This window comes from Mustelus asterias, chromosome 1 (assembly GCF_964213995.1).
Source record: "Mustelus asterias chromosome 1, sMusAst1.hap1.1, whole genome shotgun sequence".
In the NCBI taxonomy this organism is placed as follows: Eukaryota; Metazoa; Chordata; class Chondrichthyes; order Carcharhiniformes; family Triakidae; genus Mustelus; species Mustelus asterias.
In genome coordinates this window covers 148522533-148543759 of record NC_135801.1, presented here as the reverse complement: position 1 = coordinate 148543759, position 21227 = coordinate 148522533, and the positions used below count along the sequence as shown (strand labels likewise).

The 21227-nt window shown below is 44.1% G+C and overlaps 1 protein-coding gene across 1 annotated transcript in view; it reads left to right on the top strand.

Annotated features, from left to right (window-relative positions):
- The window catches only part of LOC144498747 (A disintegrin and metalloproteinase with thrombospondin motifs 12-like), a 557508-nt gene that overhangs the window by 237176 nt on the left and 299105 nt on the right, over positions 1 to 21227 (top strand). The window contains exons 6-8 of the mRNA XM_078220368.1: positions 6860 to 6984; positions 13383 to 13532; positions 20272 to 20415. Coding sequence (XP_078076494.1) covers positions 6860 to 6984; positions 13383 to 13532; positions 20272 to 20415 — 419 coding nt within the window. The remainder of the gene's footprint in view (positions 1 to 6859; positions 6985 to 13382; positions 13533 to 20271; positions 20416 to 21227) is intronic.

The following is a 21227-nucleotide window of genomic DNA, read 5'->3' as shown; positions in this document are numbered from 1 at the left end:
AAAGTAAAGAAACTCAATAATGCATTCTATTATTATTGCTGTCAGTACATGATAAAAGAAAGCATTAAACAAAACAATTATTCATAAGTACCTTCATTTGAAATAAATGAATTTAAGCAGCAATGTATTGAAAATCTGTACTTAGCAGGTTTCTGCACATTCTACAACAAAAATAACACTGCAGCCATTTTAACAACAGCCAAGTCAACTCATATTTTTTGTTCTGATCAGCTACATTTTAAATATTATTTTCATTTGATATAGACAGTTCTGGCAAGGCCAGCATTCCCATCCCTAATTACCCATGATCTGAATTGCTTCCTAGGTCATTTCGCAGGGTTAGGTTCTGATCTTGGACTTTGTGTGAGTCATAAATATTTATGGAAAACATAGTAAGTACTCCAATATGTGGTGAGGCTATGCAGAGCCACGCCAACAGCGCGGGTTCAATTTCCGTACTGGCTGAGGTTATTCATGAAGGCCCCGCCTTCTCAACCTTGCCCCTTGTCTGAGGTGTAGTGACCCTCAGGTTGAATCACCACCAGTTATCCCTCTCCCTCAAAGGGGAGAGCAGTCCACAGTCACGTGGGACTATGCTGACTTTAGCGTTTATGTAATGAGGGTGAAGTGACTTAATGCAGAATAAGACAACAAGGCAAGTTTCAACCACATTGCTATAGTTCTGGAGTCACATGTAGGCCAGACTCAGTAAGGACAGCAGATTTCCTTCCTTGAAGGACATTAATGAACCAGATGAGTTTTTAATAATAATTGACACTCGTTCGTTTCATTTCCAGAATTTTTGGAAAAAGTAACCAATTGAATTTAAGTTCTATCAGATCAGAATTCATATTTCCAGAGCATCAGTGAAGAACTCTGAACCGCATCACCACTGTACCACCCCTTATCTAAGTTGCAGAAACTCACCCACCATCTTGTAGAATCTCCAAACTAAGTCACTCATAAAATGCCTGCTTGCCCGCAATCGGGGAAGGTGCCATCAGAGCTGCCCACCACAGCGTTTACTCTTGGAAGCAGAGTATTCAGCCCAATGTTTGGACCGACCCAAGTTTGGAAAATGTAGCGATAGATTGACACAACTAATACATTTATACTTCCACGTGTACAGCTTGAATTAAATTAACACGGACTACAAGTTAACTTGCAGCTGTTTCTCCAATCAAAATCAGTCTTTTGTGATCTGAAGCCAAGAGGAAGAATCTTAGCTACCAATGGTAAATCAGGGGTAATGTGAATACAACGATGATGAAATAGTGTCTGCATAGTTTTTTAGTCTAACTCATTGCTTCCATGGATTTTTTTTAACACATTCATATTTGCTATGCTTTAGTCATTGAGCACTTCCAATTAAAATTATTTGCCCATATTTAGTGCAATTCTAGCTCAGAGAGTTATATTAAATATTTACTTCGGTTGGAGAAAGATTAATCTATTAGAAGTTATTACTTCATTAGTAAAGCTTACGCTTTACAAGAGTAGTAAATGAATGAATTCAGTTCAAATCTGCAGCTCTGATTAATTGGTTAACTCGAAGTGAAAGAATCATGCAACAAATATCAAGATGGAGACAGGTTTCTGTACTGGAACTTTTTCAGGGGTTAAAGCTTTTAAATGTTCCAGCCCTGAATCAAATTTCTCGACTGTGGAAACCTCTGAACTCCAAATGTACGCGCTTTTACTGCATTTTGAAAATCCATCTCTTTTATCCTCCACATCTCTCTGGTCCCATGGCTGCAGCAGCCTCAGATAACCTCATCCAATTGTTAGAAATCACTATTGAAATAAGTGACAATCAACTGGTGGCAGAAATAGCTGAAATGAAATTGTCTATTCAAACAGAAAGAATATACCTGACCTGAAAGAAAAAATTTAGGCTCCCTTTATGGTGAGATGACTTTTGCCACAAGACTGCCAGTTTTTTTTTGTCAAACCCAGTTCAGACAAAGAATTTCTACGTGAGTTGTTGAATTTTTTTTTCCTCTTTTTCAGATGTGGATGGACTTTCTGTGTTTGTCTGGAATTACTTGATAGATTTCCAGATTGATAGCATTTTAGGTTTTTCTTTTCACCCCAATTTACAGGGCTAATACATCTCAATGCTCTTGCCCATGTGCATTTGTACAGAAAATAGATTCCCATCAGCTTCTTGCAATAAAGGCTTGACTATCAGGAATTCGAGACTGAGCATGAAACATTGATCCTGATTGTGATCCTGAGCATATATTGAGCGAAATGAATGCAGTCCCTGCCTGATGTTGTCAACGGGACAAGAAAACATTTTCATTCAATTCAGTTGAGCTGTTGAGCTGCTGGAGTGTTTTGAATGCTGTCAAGACATTCACCATTTGAGGAACATAAGGACTTAGGAATTAGGAACAGGAGTAGGCCATTCGGCCCTTCGAGCCTGCTCTGCTAGTCAATGAAATCATGGCTGATCTGGTTATGATCTCAACTCCACTTTCCCACCTGCTCCCATTACCTTGACTCCAATGTCTATCAGAAACCTGTCTAACTCTGCCTTGAACAAATTCAATGATCCAGCCTCCACCTTTCTGTGGGAAGAGAATTCCTCATACTAATGGATCCAGCGGAGGCCACCCGTGATGTCCTATACCCAACCCCTGGGTGGAGACCATCAAGCAAGGCCACTAATTCAGCATAGGAGGCAGTGGTCAATGCCAACGCCCTGCAGGTGAGGACACCCATTCACTATTGCAAAAGGATGAATGATCTCCTCTGTTCATCATAGAATCATCATCATCATAGAAACCCTACAGTGCAGAAGGAGGCCATTCGGCCCATCGAGTCTACACCGACCACAATCCCACCCAGGCCCTACCCCCACACACCTTACCCACTAATCCCTCTAACCTACGCATCTCAGGACTCTAAGGGGCAATTTTTAACCTGGCCAATCAACCTAACCCGCACATCTTTGGACTGTGGGAGGAAACCAGAGCACCCGGAGGAAACCCACGCAGACACGAGGAGAATGTGCAAACTCCACACAGACAGTGACCCGAGCCGGGAATCGAACCCAGGACCCTGGAGCTGTGAAGCAGCAGTGCTAACCATTGTGCTACCGTGCCGCCCAGGGTAAGTCACTCTTCTCATCACTCACAACTCGCACACTCAGAGACTCATCATACATCTACAAGGTTCTCATCCAGTTCCAGCTGAAGGAACACCACCCAAGACTCTGCCACTCGCACCTTCATCTCCCTGCGGGTTGTGTATTCATCACCTCTCTGATCTCACTCACCATCGACACTTGCGAGGTGTCCTTATCTTCTGCCCCGGCATGTGTCCTGCTTACAGGCTCCCTATCTGCCTTCATGCAAGATAAGCTGGCATACGACAAGAGGATTAATCCCAGACAGGTGGATGGATGTCAGAACTGAAGGTCCTCATGGACTTTGCGGTGAAAGTCATTCAGCTGGCCAGTGAGGATCTGGACTGTTCCTGTGCTGATGGCAAGGTTGGCGGCGCTCAAACAGTAAGGATCCAGCACTGCAATATCCATCAGATATCCATGCCAAGAATCATGTCTCCTGTTTCTCAGGCCCCTGTCATGCAATAATGACCTCCTTTCTTTCGCAGGCACATCTGGGAAACAAGCAAGGGTGTCCATGTCACAGGTCCACAAAACCACGAGCAACACAGACCATGAATTCACAGACCACAAAATAGAAGAACTGACACAGCACTCAGCCATACTCTCCATGAGTGCAGACACATGGACCTTGGTGGGACTTGGTTCTAGAGCAGCCATGGGGTCACAACCTTTGAGCACATTGTACTGTCTGATCCACAGCAGCTGGAGACAGGGGTACCCAAGAGGATTGTTGGAGGTCAGGGATTTGTTGAGTTTGAGTCAGATGACGTGCCTCTGGACTCAATAATGCTGAAGTTACTGAACCTCCAAAGGCAAGGTTGGAAAAATCAGGAAGTATATCTGGTATGCTCCTCTGATTGCAAGACTCGATGATGGAGTCTATCCATCTTCAGATTGAGGTGACTGCTTCAATATTAATGCCATGAGGCCTACACTGGTAGTGTGGCACCACCATGGAAACCTTGGTCCAAGGTTTCCTGCACAGCTTCAGGAGCTGCGTTCACTGGTAGAGGCACTTGCTAGCATCAATGGCAGAGAGGACAAGGCTTCTCAACCTCACATTAAAGATGTTGCATTGGATGCATGGTGTCCAGTGCTGTTTGTGTTAAGAGTCGACTAAGTGTGCCTAAGGTTGCTGGTACCCAAGGATCTCTGTCAGCTCACAGAGTCATGTGAAGATAACGGGATGTCCTTACTGGATCTTCTCATCACCCTCGATGAATCTAGCATCAATGAGCACATCCCTAGCTTGTCTGCCTCGTCTGGACATCGCTATGGCCTCATGGGCCTACATCCTCGCCCTCGAGAACCTCCTCAGCCACATCAACACCCTCCTTATCAGAGGAGGCAAGCCACTCCTCCAGCTCCTCCTCAAGCTGTTCCTCCTGCCTTTTCAGCTCTAAGTTGTGTGTAGGGCACAGCAGATGACCATGATTTATGATATCCTCTGTGGATTTTATTGCAGGGCTCCACCAGACTGGTCCAGGCTCTGGAAGTGTGATTTGTAGCATGAACCTCATTGCATCTTGTCTATGCTTCCTCCGCACAGGCGTCATGAGTTGCTTCCTCAGTGGCTAGCCCTGCAGCTACCGTGGAATCTGAAAGGTAGCAGGGATCAGAGAGCAGCTCAAACTTTAGGAGTCATGCACACACCACTCGGAATCATGCACAAACCTGAAGGATGCATTTGGTGTGGTTGCAGACCAGCTGAACATTCAGTGAGTGGCAACCCTTGCGGTTCACAGAGTTAACTATGATGACACAGAGCTCTGAGTGCCATGTGAATGCAGTCGCTGGCACCCTGAATCTGTGGAAAACCAGAGATCTGCCCAAATCCCATTGTTATTGCTTCCTGACTTATCTGATACCAATTGAAATGTACAAAGTTGTGTGCCGTCACAAAGATTGTGTTTGTTATCTTCTAGAGGCACTTGTGTGTGGAGGCCTGTGAGATGCTGCAGAAGTCACCCTTGGAGCCTGGAAGGAGCCACTGGCATGTAACTTTCAGCAACACCGGCAGGGGATGTCCTCCAAGTCCCCTTGGGCTGAATCCTGCAGCAGGTGGCAGATGTAACCAATTCATTCCCTGGAAACGCACAGTCATTGACAACACTGGTTCTCAGACATCTGCAAGTATGACAAGTGCCAACTGTAGACCCTGGGTCCAGTGAGGCACCTACATGCGACGGGTCTCTGGGGTTCATGCCAACCCTTCCACTTGATGGTTTTGCTCCTGCCTTTGGTGAGCCAAGCACTGCCATTGACATCTTCTTTACTCCTGCCTATGAGACAAGAAGGCAGACAACGAGATCACCCTGCTCCATGTTCTTGATGGTCTCCTCACTGCAGCATCAAAGAGAGACGGTTAGCATGTGCCTGCTAAGGGCCACTCTTTGTCCATTCATCATCTGCAACTGCCTCTCAAAACCCATGACTCATGTTCTGGCCACAACACTGATGCTCAGTCCTCAGGTAGCATGCTGGTCGGGCAGGACCCTATGCTCAGCACCGTACTACTGAGTGGTGACAGCTTTGGCCACTCCACTGCAACCTGAGCTCTCACCTCAGTCCAAAGCATCACTCCAAGGCATTGCACTCAGCTTGGCCCACATGAGGCAATTGTCAATAGGACTTCAGCAAAGAGTGAATGATTAGGAGCATTATACTCAGGGAGTGTGCCATGGCCCTGAGGAGATATTATAACTTGTCCAGCCTAATTTGGCAATGGTACTGTGATAGCAGTCACTGAATTTGGAAGTCTGTGCACCAAGGGTAAAATGCTGAGCAGCAGTCATTGGCACTCTCACGAGCAAGTGCTGCTTGAGTGGGCACTGTGTGACTAGTGTAACTACAAGCCTGTCAATTGCGCTCAAGCTGAATGGCCTCAGCTGCATTTTTGACTATTTTTTCCATTTGCCTTTCCCTTGCCTTCAGCCTGTCTCCATATGCACCAGTCCCTTTGTGATGGTGTGGAAGCTTCAGTCTGTGCTGACTCGCCGCACCCCACACCCTCACACCAATCGCATTGAACCCTGTGCCCCAAGCTGCCCTTCCCTCTCTGCAGCTCTTCCATGAAGCCCATGCCCAGGCTCCCCTCTCTCTCACTTTCGTCTATCCAGCCCCCACCTCCACAAGGCAGCTCAAAAAAGCTGCTTTGCAAACTTGTCTGTGACAGTGCCCGCCTCCAGGCAGATGACACGTATCCGCTCCATGTGTACCCCGCCAGATTAAGTGCACTCATCTCCGAGCTGACCTCGGAGATCCCCTCACCAGGTGCATGCCTTTTGAAATCAGTCATACATTGAGCTGTAATGATATCACAATGACCTGGAAGTTTAATGTGCTGTGGGAGTATGATTCTGATGTGTAGGCCTGATAAAGCTATGCTAATGTATTATAATAATGTTCCAAATGTTGGATGTCAGGAAATGCAGCCCGCAACTGGGCGGATTACAGTGAGGTATGGGCAGGGTCCACCCTGCACATGTTCATTTCATGTATTTTAGTATGCAGTAAAGGTTTATTTCTTAGTCACAAGTAGACTTACATTAACATTGCAATGAAGCTACTGTGAAAATCCCTGAGTCGCCACACTCTGGCACCTGTTCAGGTACACTGAGGGAGAATTTAGCGTGGCCAATCCACCTCACCAGCACGTCTTTGATGTTCAATGGTGTTTCTACCAGTGCTTTGTTTGATCAATTTTGTTCCAACCCTTTACAGAAAGAACTAAAAATCGTTCATCATGCTGACCATACACTTTCCAGTTTCTGCAAGTGGCAAAAGAATGTGAACCCTAAAAGTGACTCCACTCCAAATCATCATGATGTAGCTGTCTTATTGACTCGGTAAGTTTCATTTCAGAGAAAATTGAGAACCAGAAGCAATTGGCTGCATTTTTAGAAAATACTGGGAAGCACAGCAGGGGCATTTTTCAAGGAACAATAGCTTTATTTTGGTGGCATCATGACTCGAATGATCTACCAGGTGGCCAGCACATTGCCTTCAAAGACACGGCCTTCAAAACTGATTCCATCATCTTAACTACCTTCAGACTGAGATAGTTAATAGTCCTAAACATCCGTAGACCAGGATCCTGGCATAACAGTGGGAATTTTGCCTGTAGCGTTCTCTCCACCATTGATAACAGCAGGATTTGAAGCACATTCCAGGGATACATGTAACACCTGAAGAGCTTCAATCTTTATTGTTGATGTGGAGATGCCGGCGTTGGACTGGGGTAAGCACAGTAAGAAGTCTCACAACACCAGGTTAAAGTCCAACAGGTTTATTTGGTAGCAAATACCATAAGTTTTCGGAGCTTGCTGCTCCTTCGTCAGATGGAGTGGTCTCTGTTCTCCAACAGTGCACAGACACAGAAATCAAGTTACAGAATACTAATTAGAATGCAAATCTCTACAGCCAGCCAGGTCTTAAAAGGTACAGATAATGTGGTTGGAGGGAACATTAAACACAGGTTAAAGAGATGTGTATTGTCTCCCATCTTTATTGTTGTCAGTTTTATATTTCACTCCTGGTGGTAAAACAGTTTATATAGAACAGGTCACTGTGGAAGGTATTTTTTTTTATTCGTTCATGGGATGTAGGCGTTGCTGGCTGGGCCATTTACATTTACCACAGCACCTTGGTACAGGTGGCCACTCAAGAGGGCGAGCAAAAAGACAAGTGGTAGTTGTAGGGGATTCCATAATTAAGGGGATTAATAGCATCCTTTGTAAGCAGAATCGAGAGTCCCGCATGGCATGTTGCCTGTCCAGTGCCAGGGTGAGAGACATCTCTGACCGGCTTGAACGGATATGAAAGTGGGAGGGAGAGGATTCAGTTGTTGTGGTCCATGTTGCGACAAATAACGTAGGCAACAATTGGAAAGAGGACTTATTTGGGGATTTTCAGGCACTAGGAGCTAAATTAAAGAACAGGTCCTCAAGGGTTATAATCTCTGGATTACTACCCGAGCCACGTGCTAATTGGCATAGGGATGAGAAAATTAGGGAAGTAAACATGTGGCTAAAGGAGTGGTGCGGAAAGAGAGCTTCCACTTCATGGGGCATTGGTATCAATATTGGAACAGGAGAGATCTGTACTGTTGGGATGGTCTTCACTCGAACATATCTGGGATTAGTATTCCAAATAGTTTAACTAAATGGACAAGGGTCTGACAGTTGGAGTATAATGTTGGTAAATCTGAGGTCATCTATTTTCATAGGAATAACAGCAAAATGGACTATTATTTAAATGGTAAAAAATTGCAGCATGCTGCTGTGCAGAGGGACCTGGGTGTCCTTGTGCATGAATCACAAAAAATTGGTTTGCAGGTGCAGCAGGTAATTAAGAAGGCAAATGGAATTTTGTCCTGCATTGCGAAAGGGATGGAGTTTAAAAACAGTGAAGTTATGTTGCAGCTATATAAGGTACTGGTGAGGCCACACCTGGAGTACTGTGTACAGTTTTGGTCTCCTTACTTGAGAAAGGATATACTGGCACTGGAAGGGGTGCAGACGAGATTCACTGGGTTGATTCCAGAGTTGAGAAGGTTGGGTATGAGGAGAGACTGAGTAGACTGGGACTATACTCATTGGAATTTAGAGAATGAGGGGGAGATGTGAGAAACATATAAGATTATGAAGGGAATAGTTAAGATAGAAGCAGGGAGGCTGTTTCCACTGGCGAGTGAAACTAGAATGAGGGGACATAGCCTCAAAATAAGAGAGAGCAGATTTAGGACTGAGTTGAAGAGGGACTTTTTCACCCAAAGGTTGTGAATCTGTGGAATTCCCTGCCCAGTGAAGCAGTTGAGTCAACCTCATTGAATGTTTTTAAGGCAAGGATAGATAAGTGTTTGAACAGTAAAGGAATTACAAGCTATGGTGAGCGGGTGGGTAAGTGGAGCTGATTCCACAAAAAGATCAGCCATGATCTTATTGAGTGGCGGAGCAGGCTCGAGGAGCCAAATGGCCTACTCCCTGAGGGCATTTAAGAGTCAGCCACATTGCTGTGGGTCTGGAGTCACATGTAGACCAGACCAGGTAAGGACAGCAGATTTCCCCCCCTAAGGACATTAGTGAACCAGATGCTTTTTTCCTGACAATTGACAATGGTTTCATGGTCACCAGTCGATTCTTAAATTCCAGATTTTTTTATTGAATTCAAATTCCACCAACTGCCGTGGCAGGTTTCGAACCTGGGTTCCCAGAACATGAGCTGAGTTTCTGGATTAATAGACCAGCGATAATGCCATTCGGCCATCGTCTCCCCATAAGCTGGAGAGCCATGTCACATGAGACCCACCACTCCACATTGTCTTTGCCATTGCCTCCCCTAATTTCACCATGTGTCATGGTGGGAGGCTACGTAAACAGCATGGAAACCTGGAATCTCCAGCATCTGACTGCTGGTAAATGGATGGATGCTGAGAGTGACCCCATCCCTGCAACTGCCTAAAAAGCCCATCCCTTTGGTCCTCTGGCGTCCAAAGAACTATCCTGGCCTGAACTTCCTTGGTGTGGCTCATCTACATCCAGCAGGAGACTCCTGCTTCTCCTCTCTCAGGGTATAATGCCCTCCAGCACTATGTCAAGTACTGGATGAATTTGTATCGGGAGCTCCCACCCCCAGGCGCTCCCACTCTGTGCCTCATATGCCCACTCCAATGAAAGGCATGATCTGAGGTTTGGCCCCTAACAAAGGAGGCTGCAAAATATGTTGCTTTCTGGCAAGCTTAACCATTCACCCTCTGGAGCTAGAGCAGTGGTCTAGCATATTCGCCAAGGAAATTCAGAGCCTGTGTGTTTAATACTCTGTAAACACATTGTAAAAAGCTGCAAAGACATACACAATGATGAATGGTGCACTAAGATAATCTTCTGGGATGTGAACATGATTTCGAAGGATATTAATATTAATTAATAATAAAGCAATAAGACTGTGAAAGAAAAATCCAACAGTATGAAATTTGGAAGAGTGAAGTCTGATGCTGTTAAAATTGATGCTCATACCAGGGGGATCACTGATTTCTTATTTGAAGCACATTTGACAGTAACGCGTGATACATGAAGAACTGCAATCTTTACTGTTGTCAGTTTTATATTTCACTCCTGCTGGGAAAACAGTTTATGTACAGAACAGATCACAGTGGTGGGTTTTGTTTCATTTATTCATGGGATGTGGGTGTTGCTGGCTGGGCCAGCATTTGTTGTCCATCCCTGAGGGCATTTAAGAGTCATCCACATTGCTGTGGGTCTGGAGTCACATGTAGGCCAGACCAGGTATGGACAGCAGATTTCCTCCCCTAAAGGACATGAGTTAACCAGATGGGTTTTCACGATAATCGACAATGGTTTCATGGCGATCAAAGAACAAAGAACAGAACAGCACAGGAACAGGCCCTTCGGCCCACCAAGCCTGCGTCGATCACGTTGTCCTATCTAGACCAACCGCCTGTATCCCTCTATACCGCGCCTGTTCATGTGTCTTATCTAGATAAGTCTTAAATGTCGCTAACATGTCTGCCTCAAAAAGTTTACCAGGATGGTGACTGGTATGGAGGGTGTTAGCTATGAGGAGAGATTGAATAAACTGGGATTGTTCTCCCTGGAAAGACGGAGGCTGAGGAGCGACCTGATAGAAGTTCATTCCAAGCCCCTACTACCCTCTGTGTAAAAAAACTCCCCCCACACATCTCTACTGAACCTTTCCCCTCTTATCTTGAACTTGTGCCCCCTTGTAATTGTCATATCTGCCTTGGGAAAAAACTTCCAACTGTTCACCTTATCTATGCCCCTCATAATTTTATGAACTTCTATCAGGTCGCTCCTCAGCCTCCGTCTTTCCAGGGAGAACAATCCCAGTTTATTCAATCTCTCCTCATAGCTAACACCCTCCACACCAGTCACCATCCTGGTAAACCTTTTCTATACTCCCTGCAAAGGCTCCATGTCCTTCTGGTAGAGTGGCGACCACAATTGGACACAGTATTCCAAATGTGGCCTAATCAATGTTTTATACAACTGTAATATAATTTGCCAACTTTTATACTCGATGCCCCGGCCAATGAAGGCAAGCATGTCATATGCTTTCTTTACTACCTTTTCTACCTGTGTTGCCACTTTTAAGGATCTGTGGACCTGTACTCCCAGATCTCTCTGTGTGTCTATGCTCCTGATGGCTGTGACATTTATTTTGTAGCTCCATTTATAGCTTCCATTTCATAGATGGAATTGGATCTCCCAAAATGCATCACCTTGCATTTGTCCGGATTAAATTCCATCTGCCATTTCACCGCCCAATTTTCCAGCCTCTCTATATCCTGCTGTATGCTCTGACAATCTTCATCACTCTACAACTCTAGCAATCATTGTATCATCTGCAAACTTGCTAATCAGACCAGCTACGTTTTCTTCCAAGTCATTTATAGATATTTCAAACAGCAGAGGCCCCAGCACTGATCCCTGCGGAACACCAGTAGTTAGAGACCTCCATTCAGAAAAATACCCTTGCACCACTACCCTCTGTCTTCTATGGCCAGGCCAGTTCTGAATCCATCTAGCTAGTTCACCCTTGATCCATCATTATCATTAGACTTTTAATTTTGGATTTTTATTTAATTCAAATTTCACCATCTGCCATGGTGGGATTCGAACTTGGACCACCAGAGCATTACCCTGGATCTCTGGATTACTAGTCCAGTGACAATACCACTACGCCCCAAACATTTAACATCCTGAGGAGTGGTATTGGGTGTGGGTGGGGTTTAAAAGGACAAACCATGGAAGCTGACTCCAGTCCATCCACTTCTGGGTTTTATTCAGACAGAACAAGGAGTGGGCAGCCATCATGTTCCCATGAGGTGGCATTTTAGATAAGCTAATACAGATTGGATTTAATCAACTTTGCAAGTCTTTGCAATGTCTGGCCAGGGTTTCCAGGCTTCAGACCACCTGGCAGCTGCAGCGAGGTGAGGGCAGCCTCGCTGGAGGGGATAAGTGTCTTCACTGCACTCTGTGTGGGTCAGGAGGAGCAGGAGTGCTCCCTCCTATCCCCCTCCCCCCTCTCAACGCCACAATACATGCCCCCACTCTCTGGGATGCACTTCCCCCCCTCCCCCTTCACACCCTTTGGGACTCAACCACCCTTTGCTCAGGGCTGACTCAGTTAGAGTCCCGTGGCCTGCCTGACCATAGCCTTTCAATCAGGCTCACTATGGGCAAGGGAACTATTAGTAACAAAAGATGTTAAAATTCCACTTCACTGCAGACTTTGGTGTTTCTGTGTCTTATCAGGGCCTCAGTTCTCAGCGTATCTTGATGTTAAAAAGCATTCCCCCCGCCCCCACCCTGCCACACTATGTTTTACTTAAATGTGAGTTACTCTTTCGGAAAGAAATGTATGCAATTGAGGTACAACAGAAACCCACTCCTTAAAGGGTTTTACAGTAAATTTTTTGCAGACATGTTTTTCTTCAGTGAGCAATACATTATACTTTGTATGCTTTGAATGCTTTTTGTAGCGATGTGGAGATGCCGGCGTTGGACTGGGGTAAGCACAGTAAGAAGTCTCACAACACCAGGTTAAAGTCCAACAGCTTTATTTGGTAGCAAATACCATAAGCTTTCGGAGCGCTGCCATGTTTCAGGAATGTGTCAACCACTTCGAAGTTGCAACATTAATGAGGATTCTGGCTTGCCAGTGGCATTTACCATCGCCCATGAGATTGGTCACAGGTATCTCATATATGTAATTTCTGTGTCTGTTTGCACTGTTTGAGAACAGATAACCACTCCATCTGACGAAGGGGCAGCGCTCCAAAAGCTTATGGTATTTGCTACCAAATAAACCTGTTGGACTTTAACCTGGTGTTGTGAGACTTCTTACAGTGCTTTTTGTAGCAGCAGGAAGTATTACGTTAAGATTGAAATGCTTTTGCAATTTATTGAAAATGCTCTGCCTACTGTTTGTCAATATGGTTTGGAAGATTTAACATGAATTTTCATTGCCGAAGAGGAATTTAAAGATGAATACAGCATAGACTCTTCCTTCGGCCACTATCTGAGGTGATTTGAGCTAGATTGCATTGTTTTGATTTTACTAATTGGCATGAAATTTTTATGTAATTTTGGTGTAGAAAGTGGCGTAAGTAATGGCAGTTATTTCAATGTATGTCAATCCAGGAAACTCTGGACAGCATGTATCATCATTCCTAAATGATCTAAGTGCCTTTCAATCGCAGGATGGATCTCTGTGCTGGAATGAATCGCCCCTGTGAGACATTAGGCCTGTCTCATGTTTCAGGAATGTGTCAACCACTTCGAAGTTGCAACATTAATGAGGATTCTGGCTTGCCAGTGGCATTTACCATCGCCCATGAGATTGGTCACAGGTATCTCATATCATCCTTTATAAGCAGAGTCGTTCATTTCAAATGCACAGCTTGGGAAAACCATGTACTGGAAATGGCTGAAATGTTGAGGTCCTGACCTTGAGCCTAATATTTCCCGTCTTTGCAGGGTGGGTCTGGAATTGGGCAGGGTTCACGCATGTACAGTTTATGGAGGCATTAAATCACCTGATGCCTCCGCTCAAGTGGGAGGTCAGGAATGTAGAATCCAGTGAGTGCAGTTTAGACCAGATGAAAGCATATCTGAACTTGGTGGATTCCTTTGGCTAGCTTGAGACCCCTTTCTAGAGGTAAGGTAACCCTCCCCTTTGGATAGGGTCCCGGGACACCTTTGAGAGAGGTTAATTACCCTTTTGGATTGTTAAAAGTGAATATGATCTGCACTTTCTCCACACACACTCATTGGAACTGTCCAGCTGTCAAAGTTGTCATTAAAGCATCCAATGATACTAGGTATGTTGGCATGAAAGGAGTAAACTTCGCATGAGTTGTGATGAATTGGAACTAGTCAGCATAGAATGAATGAGGGGCCGTGGGGATGGGTAGAGGAATAAGAATTGGCATTGGGGGGCATGATGGGCCATGGGGTGCGTGCAGGGCATGGGTTGGCATAGGGGTATGAGGGGCCATAGGGGTGGGTAGAGTGGCATGGGTTAGCACAGGTTCTCATGGGTAGGACATAAAAAGTATCGGGGTGGGGGTGGTGGAGAGGTGCGTTGAGGGCTGGAGGGCTGTTTTGAAATTTATTTTGTTTATATATATAAACAATCCCGCTGCACAGAGGCAGGACTTCCACCCAGCCCACCTCGCACCTGGCAGTCAACACATTAGTTCAGGACTACACATCCTGACTCCTATTTCAGCCCACCAACCGAACCAAAAATCCAATCAGGCTTACCAGTCCAGGAAATCTCCTGACTCTGCGCAGCTGAGCTGGGGACAGAAATCTGGGCCTGTGTTTTGCGTTAGCTGTTCTCTATTGGTACAGTGTCTGGGATACTCTATTTGACCTCAGTGGTCCTAGGTTGGGAAGGATTAAAATCAATGAGGTTGGCAGGCAATTCACTATTGCGAATTGAGGACAGAAACATACGCGACTGAAATTATTTCAATGTATAAATAATTTTACAACAGTCACACATGAAGCATATCAATCTGTACTTTTGAAACTGTGCTCCAGTGAGAGAGAGCACTTACAGGAGTGGAGAAAAGCATTTGAAAAATACAGAAACCCTGTTAGCTATGTTCCCCTTTTGTGGGTTAACATTAGTTGGATTGTTGTTTGGGCTTTGCAAGTGTTTAATTGAAAAACAGATTTTAATAGATCATTTTAACTTTAAGTAAACTTGACCCCCTAAACTAAAAATTAGTGATGAAATCAAATGACTTCTCAGGCAGTACATGGTGCGTTGCTAGCTGTATATTACATATTCATAATTTATTTTTGAAACCTGTGTGAAGATTATATTATATGAACCTTTCAATAGTAAAGAGTTTTGAAATGATTATTGAGCACTTACATACAATCCATTACTGTGTCAGATTCTGTCACCTTGGGCAGTCTCTGTCGTCTGCTCGCTTGTCCAAGAAAACACTAATTCTGCGTTTATTCCTTCTCTTTCTGCTGCTTACCTTGCAATATTTTCTAGTTATTTCTTAGGTTCTATCAGGTCTTTATACTACTCCTTGAGCTGGGGTGGGCAAGTAATCTGTTCTCCTATTGTTCAACATCCCTCTCGTAATCTGAATTAATACAGGCAAACAAATTCATCATTATGTAGTCGAATCATAAATGTTTTAAATTCCTTAGACATACAATCATATGAAATAGGAGTAGAAGTAGGTCATTTGGCCCCTCGAGCCTGCTCCATCAGACAATAAGATCCTGGCTGTTCTGTTTGTGTTCGAATTCCACATTCTCATCTACCCCTAGTATCATTTGATTAAACTATCTACTCCACCTTAATGATTTTCAGTGACCCCCGCCTCCACAGTCTTCTGAGGCAGAGTGTTCCAAAGTCACGCAACCCTGTGAGACAAAAACATTTTCCTCATCTCTGTCCCAAAAGGATGACTCCCAATTTTAAAATAGTGCCCCCAAGTTCTTGATTTGAGTTGATTTGATTTATTATTGTCACATATATTAGTATACAATGAAAAGTATTGTTTCTTGCGTGCTACGCAGACAAGGCATACTGTTCATAGAGAAGGAAAGGAGAAAGTGCAGAATGTAGTGCTACAGTCACAGATAAGATGTAGAGAAAGAACAACTTAGTGTGAAGTAGGTCCATTCAAAAGTCTGACAGCAGCAAGGTAGAAGCTGTTCTTGAGTTGGTTGGTACATGACCTCAGACTTTTGTATCTTTTTCCCGACAGAAGAAGGTGGACGAGAGAATGTCCAGAGTGCGAAGGGTACTTAATTATGCTGGCTGTTTTTCCGATGCAGCGGGAAGTGTAGACAGCGTCAATGGATGGGAGGCTGGTTTGCATGATGGATTGGGCTTCATTCACGACTCTTTGTAGTTACTTGCGGTCTTGGGTAGAACAAGAGCCATACCCACAAGAGGAAGCATCCTTTCCACATCCACCTTGTCAAGACCGTTCAGTATCTTATATACTTAAATCCCATCACTCCTTACTCTTCTTAACTCCAGTGGAAACAAGCCCAATCTGTCCAATCTTTCCTCGTAAGACGACCTGCTCATTTTAGGTATCGATCTAGTAAACACTCTCTGAACTGCCTCCATCGCATTTACGTCCTTCCTTAAATAAGGAGACCAAAACTGCAGATGTGGTTTCAAACCTGTATAACTGAAGCACAACATCCTTACATTTATCTTCAGTTGTTCTGGTAATAAAGGATAATTTTCCAATTTACCCTCTGGGTAGTGTCCTCGGCCCAACAATCTTCAGCTGCTTCATCAATGACCTTCCCTCCATCATAAGGTCAGAAGTGGGGATGTTGGCCGATGATTACACAATGTTCAGCACCATTTGTGACTCCTCAGATACTGAAGCAGCCCATGTTCAAATGCAACAAGATCTGAACAATATCCAGGCTTGGGCTGACAAGTGGCGAGTAACATTCACGCCACACAAATGCCAGGCAATGACCATCACCAATAAGAGACACTCTAACCACCATCCCTTGACATTCAATGGTGTAACCATCGCTGAATCCCTCCCTGTTAACAGCAATTGAGCTGGCCAGCAAACAGGAGGTTAACAATTAAGGGCCAATGCGCATGCGCAGAGCCCGCTGGTTTCAGCCTCCTGGGTGGGAATAGGCCCCGCCCCCTGAAATCTAATGATATTCACATTGATATTCTGCAATGCACGGGGTGTGGGTGATTCTAGTGTGAACTCCCACTGAAAAAAATGGAGTGAATTACTCCAGTTTTCCTGCGAATTCAACACTTTGAATTTTTTTGAGAGAATTCCGTCCAGCAACTTTATATTTTCCCACATTATACTTCATCTGTCAGATTTTTTCTCACTCACTCAACCTATCTATATCCATTTGCAATCTCCTTATGTCTGCTTCACAACATACTTTCCTACCTATCTTAGTGTCATGTGCAAAATTTACCATCATGATTTCTCTCCCCTCATCTAAGTCATTGATATAAGTTATAAAAGTTTGAGGCCCCAGCACAGACGCCTGTGGGACTCCACTTATCACATCCTGCCAATCAGGAAAATCATTTCTGCCAGCCAGCCAATCTTCTATCTATGCTAACATGTTACCCACTACATCATGAACTTTTATGTTCCACAGTAACCTTTGATGTGGCACCTTATCAAATGTCTTTTGGAAATTGAAGTACAGAATATCTACAGATTCCCCTTCATCCACAGCACATGTTACCCTTCAAAGAACTGCAGTAAATTGGTTAAACATGATTTCCCTTCCACAAGACCATGCTGACTCTGCCTGATTACCTTGAGTTTTTCAAAGTGTCGAGTTTTAATCTCCTTAATGATCAATTCCAACACCTTCTAAAATTGCCCCCATGACAAATCATCAAAGAAATCATAGGAACCCTACAGTACAGAAAGAGGCCATTCGGCCCATCGAGTCTGCACCGACCACAATCCCACCCAGGCCCTACCCCCATATCCCTACATATTTTACCCGCTAATCCCTTTAATCTACGCATCCCAGGACACTAAGGGGCAATTTTTAGCATGGCCAATAAACCTAACCCGCACATCTTTGGACTGTGGGAGGAACCGGAGCACCCGGAGGAAACCCACGCAGACATGAGTAGAATGTGCAAACTCCACACAGACAGTGACCTGAGCCGGGATTCGAACCCAGGTCCCTGGAGCTGTGAAGCAGCAGTGCTAACCACTATGCTACTGTGCCGCCCAAAGTTTAACAAATGTTAAACTTATTGTTTTCTGCCACTCTCCCTTCTTGAATAGAAGGGTTATCTTGATAATATCTAGTCTTGACTGTTGGTGGATTCTTCGGCTTTTTTTCTCTCTGTCCATTCCTGCTGTTCTCTGACCCTCATTTCCCATATTACTCTTTTGCTTTCCTGCCTTGACTCTACCACTTGATTTGTTACATCTCCCCAAACTTAATTCCTCACCCCACCTTATTTAGTTTAAATCCCTCTCTACTTTCTTCGTTAGATGGCTCACCAGAACATTGTTTTTTGATTTGATTTGATTTGTTGTCAAATGTATAGGTATTCAGTGAAAAATATTGTTTCTTGTGTGCTATAGAGACAAAGCATACCATTCATAGTGAAGGAAAGGAAAGAGTGCAGAATGTAGTGTTACAGTAATAGCTAGGGTGTAGAGAAAGATCAACTTAATTTAACGTTGGTCCATTCAAAAGTCTGATGGCAGCAGGGAAGAAGCTGTTCTTGAGTCGGTTGGTACATAATCTCAGATCATGAATCTTTTTCCCGACAGAAGAAGGTAGAAGAGAACATGTCCTTGATTGTGCTGGCCAACATGGTTCAGGTGTAGACCATTCCAATGGTACAGTCCCCACTTTCCCCAGTGCCCCAGGAACTGGAACCTACTTCTCTTGCATCAGAGCTACGCGTTGAATACCCAACTCTGACTTTTGCAATGACAATTTGCTTGTGGCTAGGATAGAATTTCTGCTTCTTATTTGGTGCCTAGGTCCTCTTACTTACTGTGCAGAATGTCTTTTCTTGTCCTGCCTCTGTCATTTGGTGCCTATGTGGGTCACGGCAACTGGATCCACTCTCTCCCACAGTAAGTTCTTCTCCAGCCCTGAGCAGATGTCCTGAAACTTGTGACTAGGTAGGCAACACGGCCTCCAGGACTGACGCTCTTTGCTGCAAAGACCAGTGTCAATCCTTCTCCAGGAGAGTTGGGATGTCTTGTTGAAGTTGTACAAGATATTGTAAGGCCACACTTGGAATACTGTGTTCAGTTCTGGTCACCCTATTTTAGAAAGGATATTATTAAACTAGGAAGAGTGCAGAAGAGATTTACCAGGCTGCTACCCAGACTTGATGGTTTGAGTTGTAAGGAGAGGTTGGATAGATTGGGACTTTTTTCTCTGGAGCATAGAAGACTGAGGGGTGATCTTGTAGAGATCTATAAAATAATGAGGGGCATAGATCAGCGAGACAGTCAATATCTTTTCCCAAAGGTATGGGAGTCTAAAACTAGAGGGCATAGGTTTAAGGTGAGAGGGGAGAGATACAAAAGAGTCCAGAGGGGCAATGTTTTCACGCAGAGGGTGGTGTGTGTTTGGAACAAATTGCCAGAGGTACGAGTAGAGGTGGGTACAATTTTAAAAAGCGTTTAGACAGTTACGTGGATATGACGGGTATAGAAGGATGTGGGCCAAATGAGGGCAATTGGGACTAGCTTAGGAGTTTAAAAAAAAGGGCGGCATGGACAAGTTGGGCCGAAGGGCCTGTTTATTACTCTATGACTCTCACTATACTATACTCTCACTATACTGTTCTCCACCACCATAACATTCCTTTTTTGCTCCCCCCACACGAGCAGCTTCCTGTATCATGATGCTGTGGCCAGTCTGCTCATCCACATTCATAGAATCATAGAATTCCTACAGTACAGAAGGAGGCTATTCAACCCAGTGAGTCTGCACCAACTCTCTGAGAGAGCATCTTATCCAGCCCAGCCCTCTGCTTCATCCCCGTAACTCCATGCATTTCCCTTGGCTAATCCACCCAACGTACATCTTGGGACAACCCAGCATGGTCAATCCACCTAACCTACACATCTTTGGACTGTGGGAGGAAACTGGGGGAACACCCGGAGGAAACACACACAGTCATGGGGAAAACATGCAAACTCCACACAGACAGGCAACCAAGGCTGGAATTGAACCTGGTTCCCTGGCGCTGTAAGGCAGCGGTGCTAACCACTGTGCCATATTGCAGAGCTCACTTTTGTCCACACAGGTAGCAAACACCTCGTTTGATAATTGCAAACTTTGTGGCTGCTCCAGAACTGTCTGCTCAACTCCTCGGACATACGGGACATGTTCAGCAATCGCATTTTAATTGGGATTTTCTAACTGTGAAACTGTCTCATGTCCAGAGGTCACAGCTTATGAGCTCTGGAAAATCCACAGGAATTTAACTCTGTAGTATTTATTCTAAAAATGTTGCAGAAAATTTCTAATGTTGCAGAAATAAATGCGCTACTTACTGGTGATGTTGATGACGAAATACCATGATTATTATCATTCCTACAGTTTTGGCATCCAGCATGATGGACAGGGTAATGACTGTGAACCCATGGAGAAGCATCACTTCATCATGTCTCGCCAGTTGCAGTATGATCAATCTCCTCTCATATGGTCTCACTGCAGCAAAGATTACATCACACGTTTTTTGGAGTGAGTCATTTATTTAACATATGCCATTTGATTTGATTCGATTTATTATTGTCACGTATTTGTATACAGTGAAAAGTATTGTTTCTTGCGTGCTATAGAGACAGAACATACTGTACATAGAGAAGGAAAGGAGAGGGTGCAGAATGTAGTGTTACAGTCATAGCGGGGGTGTAAAGAAAGATCAGCTTAATACGAGGTAGGTTCATTTTATAATTTGAACAGAGTAATTTTCATTTTCACTTGAGCTTGCAAATTGCCTCATCTTTCGTGAAGAAAATTGTTCTGGTGGGCTATGACATTAGAAGATTGCATGGAGCACAAATGAGAGAAAGAAGTAATTGCTGATGAAACATTGCAAACATTCAGAGTTTCCTCAAATTGTGTGGAATAAATAAGAATATTATTTTCACTTCTGGTTTTAAAGTGGTAGGACCAGAGTGTGAAGCTCTTAATGATTGCCGACTTCTCAGGACGGTGCCAAGCCTATTGAATAGTTAATTGTGAACACTGTTCCATGTAGATTGTAGCTGTGGAAAATCATCAAAAGGAATACTGTGACTAGCATTTATTTACAGGCCTGACATTTTAAAGGCAAGTGGCTATCTACGGGGAACAAGATGTTGTTGCAGCCATTACAACGAGTGCAAATATTTTAAAGAAATGTTTCATCTTGTAATGTCCTAACTATGTTAGGGCTTGTGAGTTTTAACAGAAAGAAAAGAACGTAGTTTGCACATATGGATTCAAATAAACACAAAGCAGGTTTTATTGAAGAGCTGCTCGCTGTACTGCAGAATACAAAGTAAAACAAC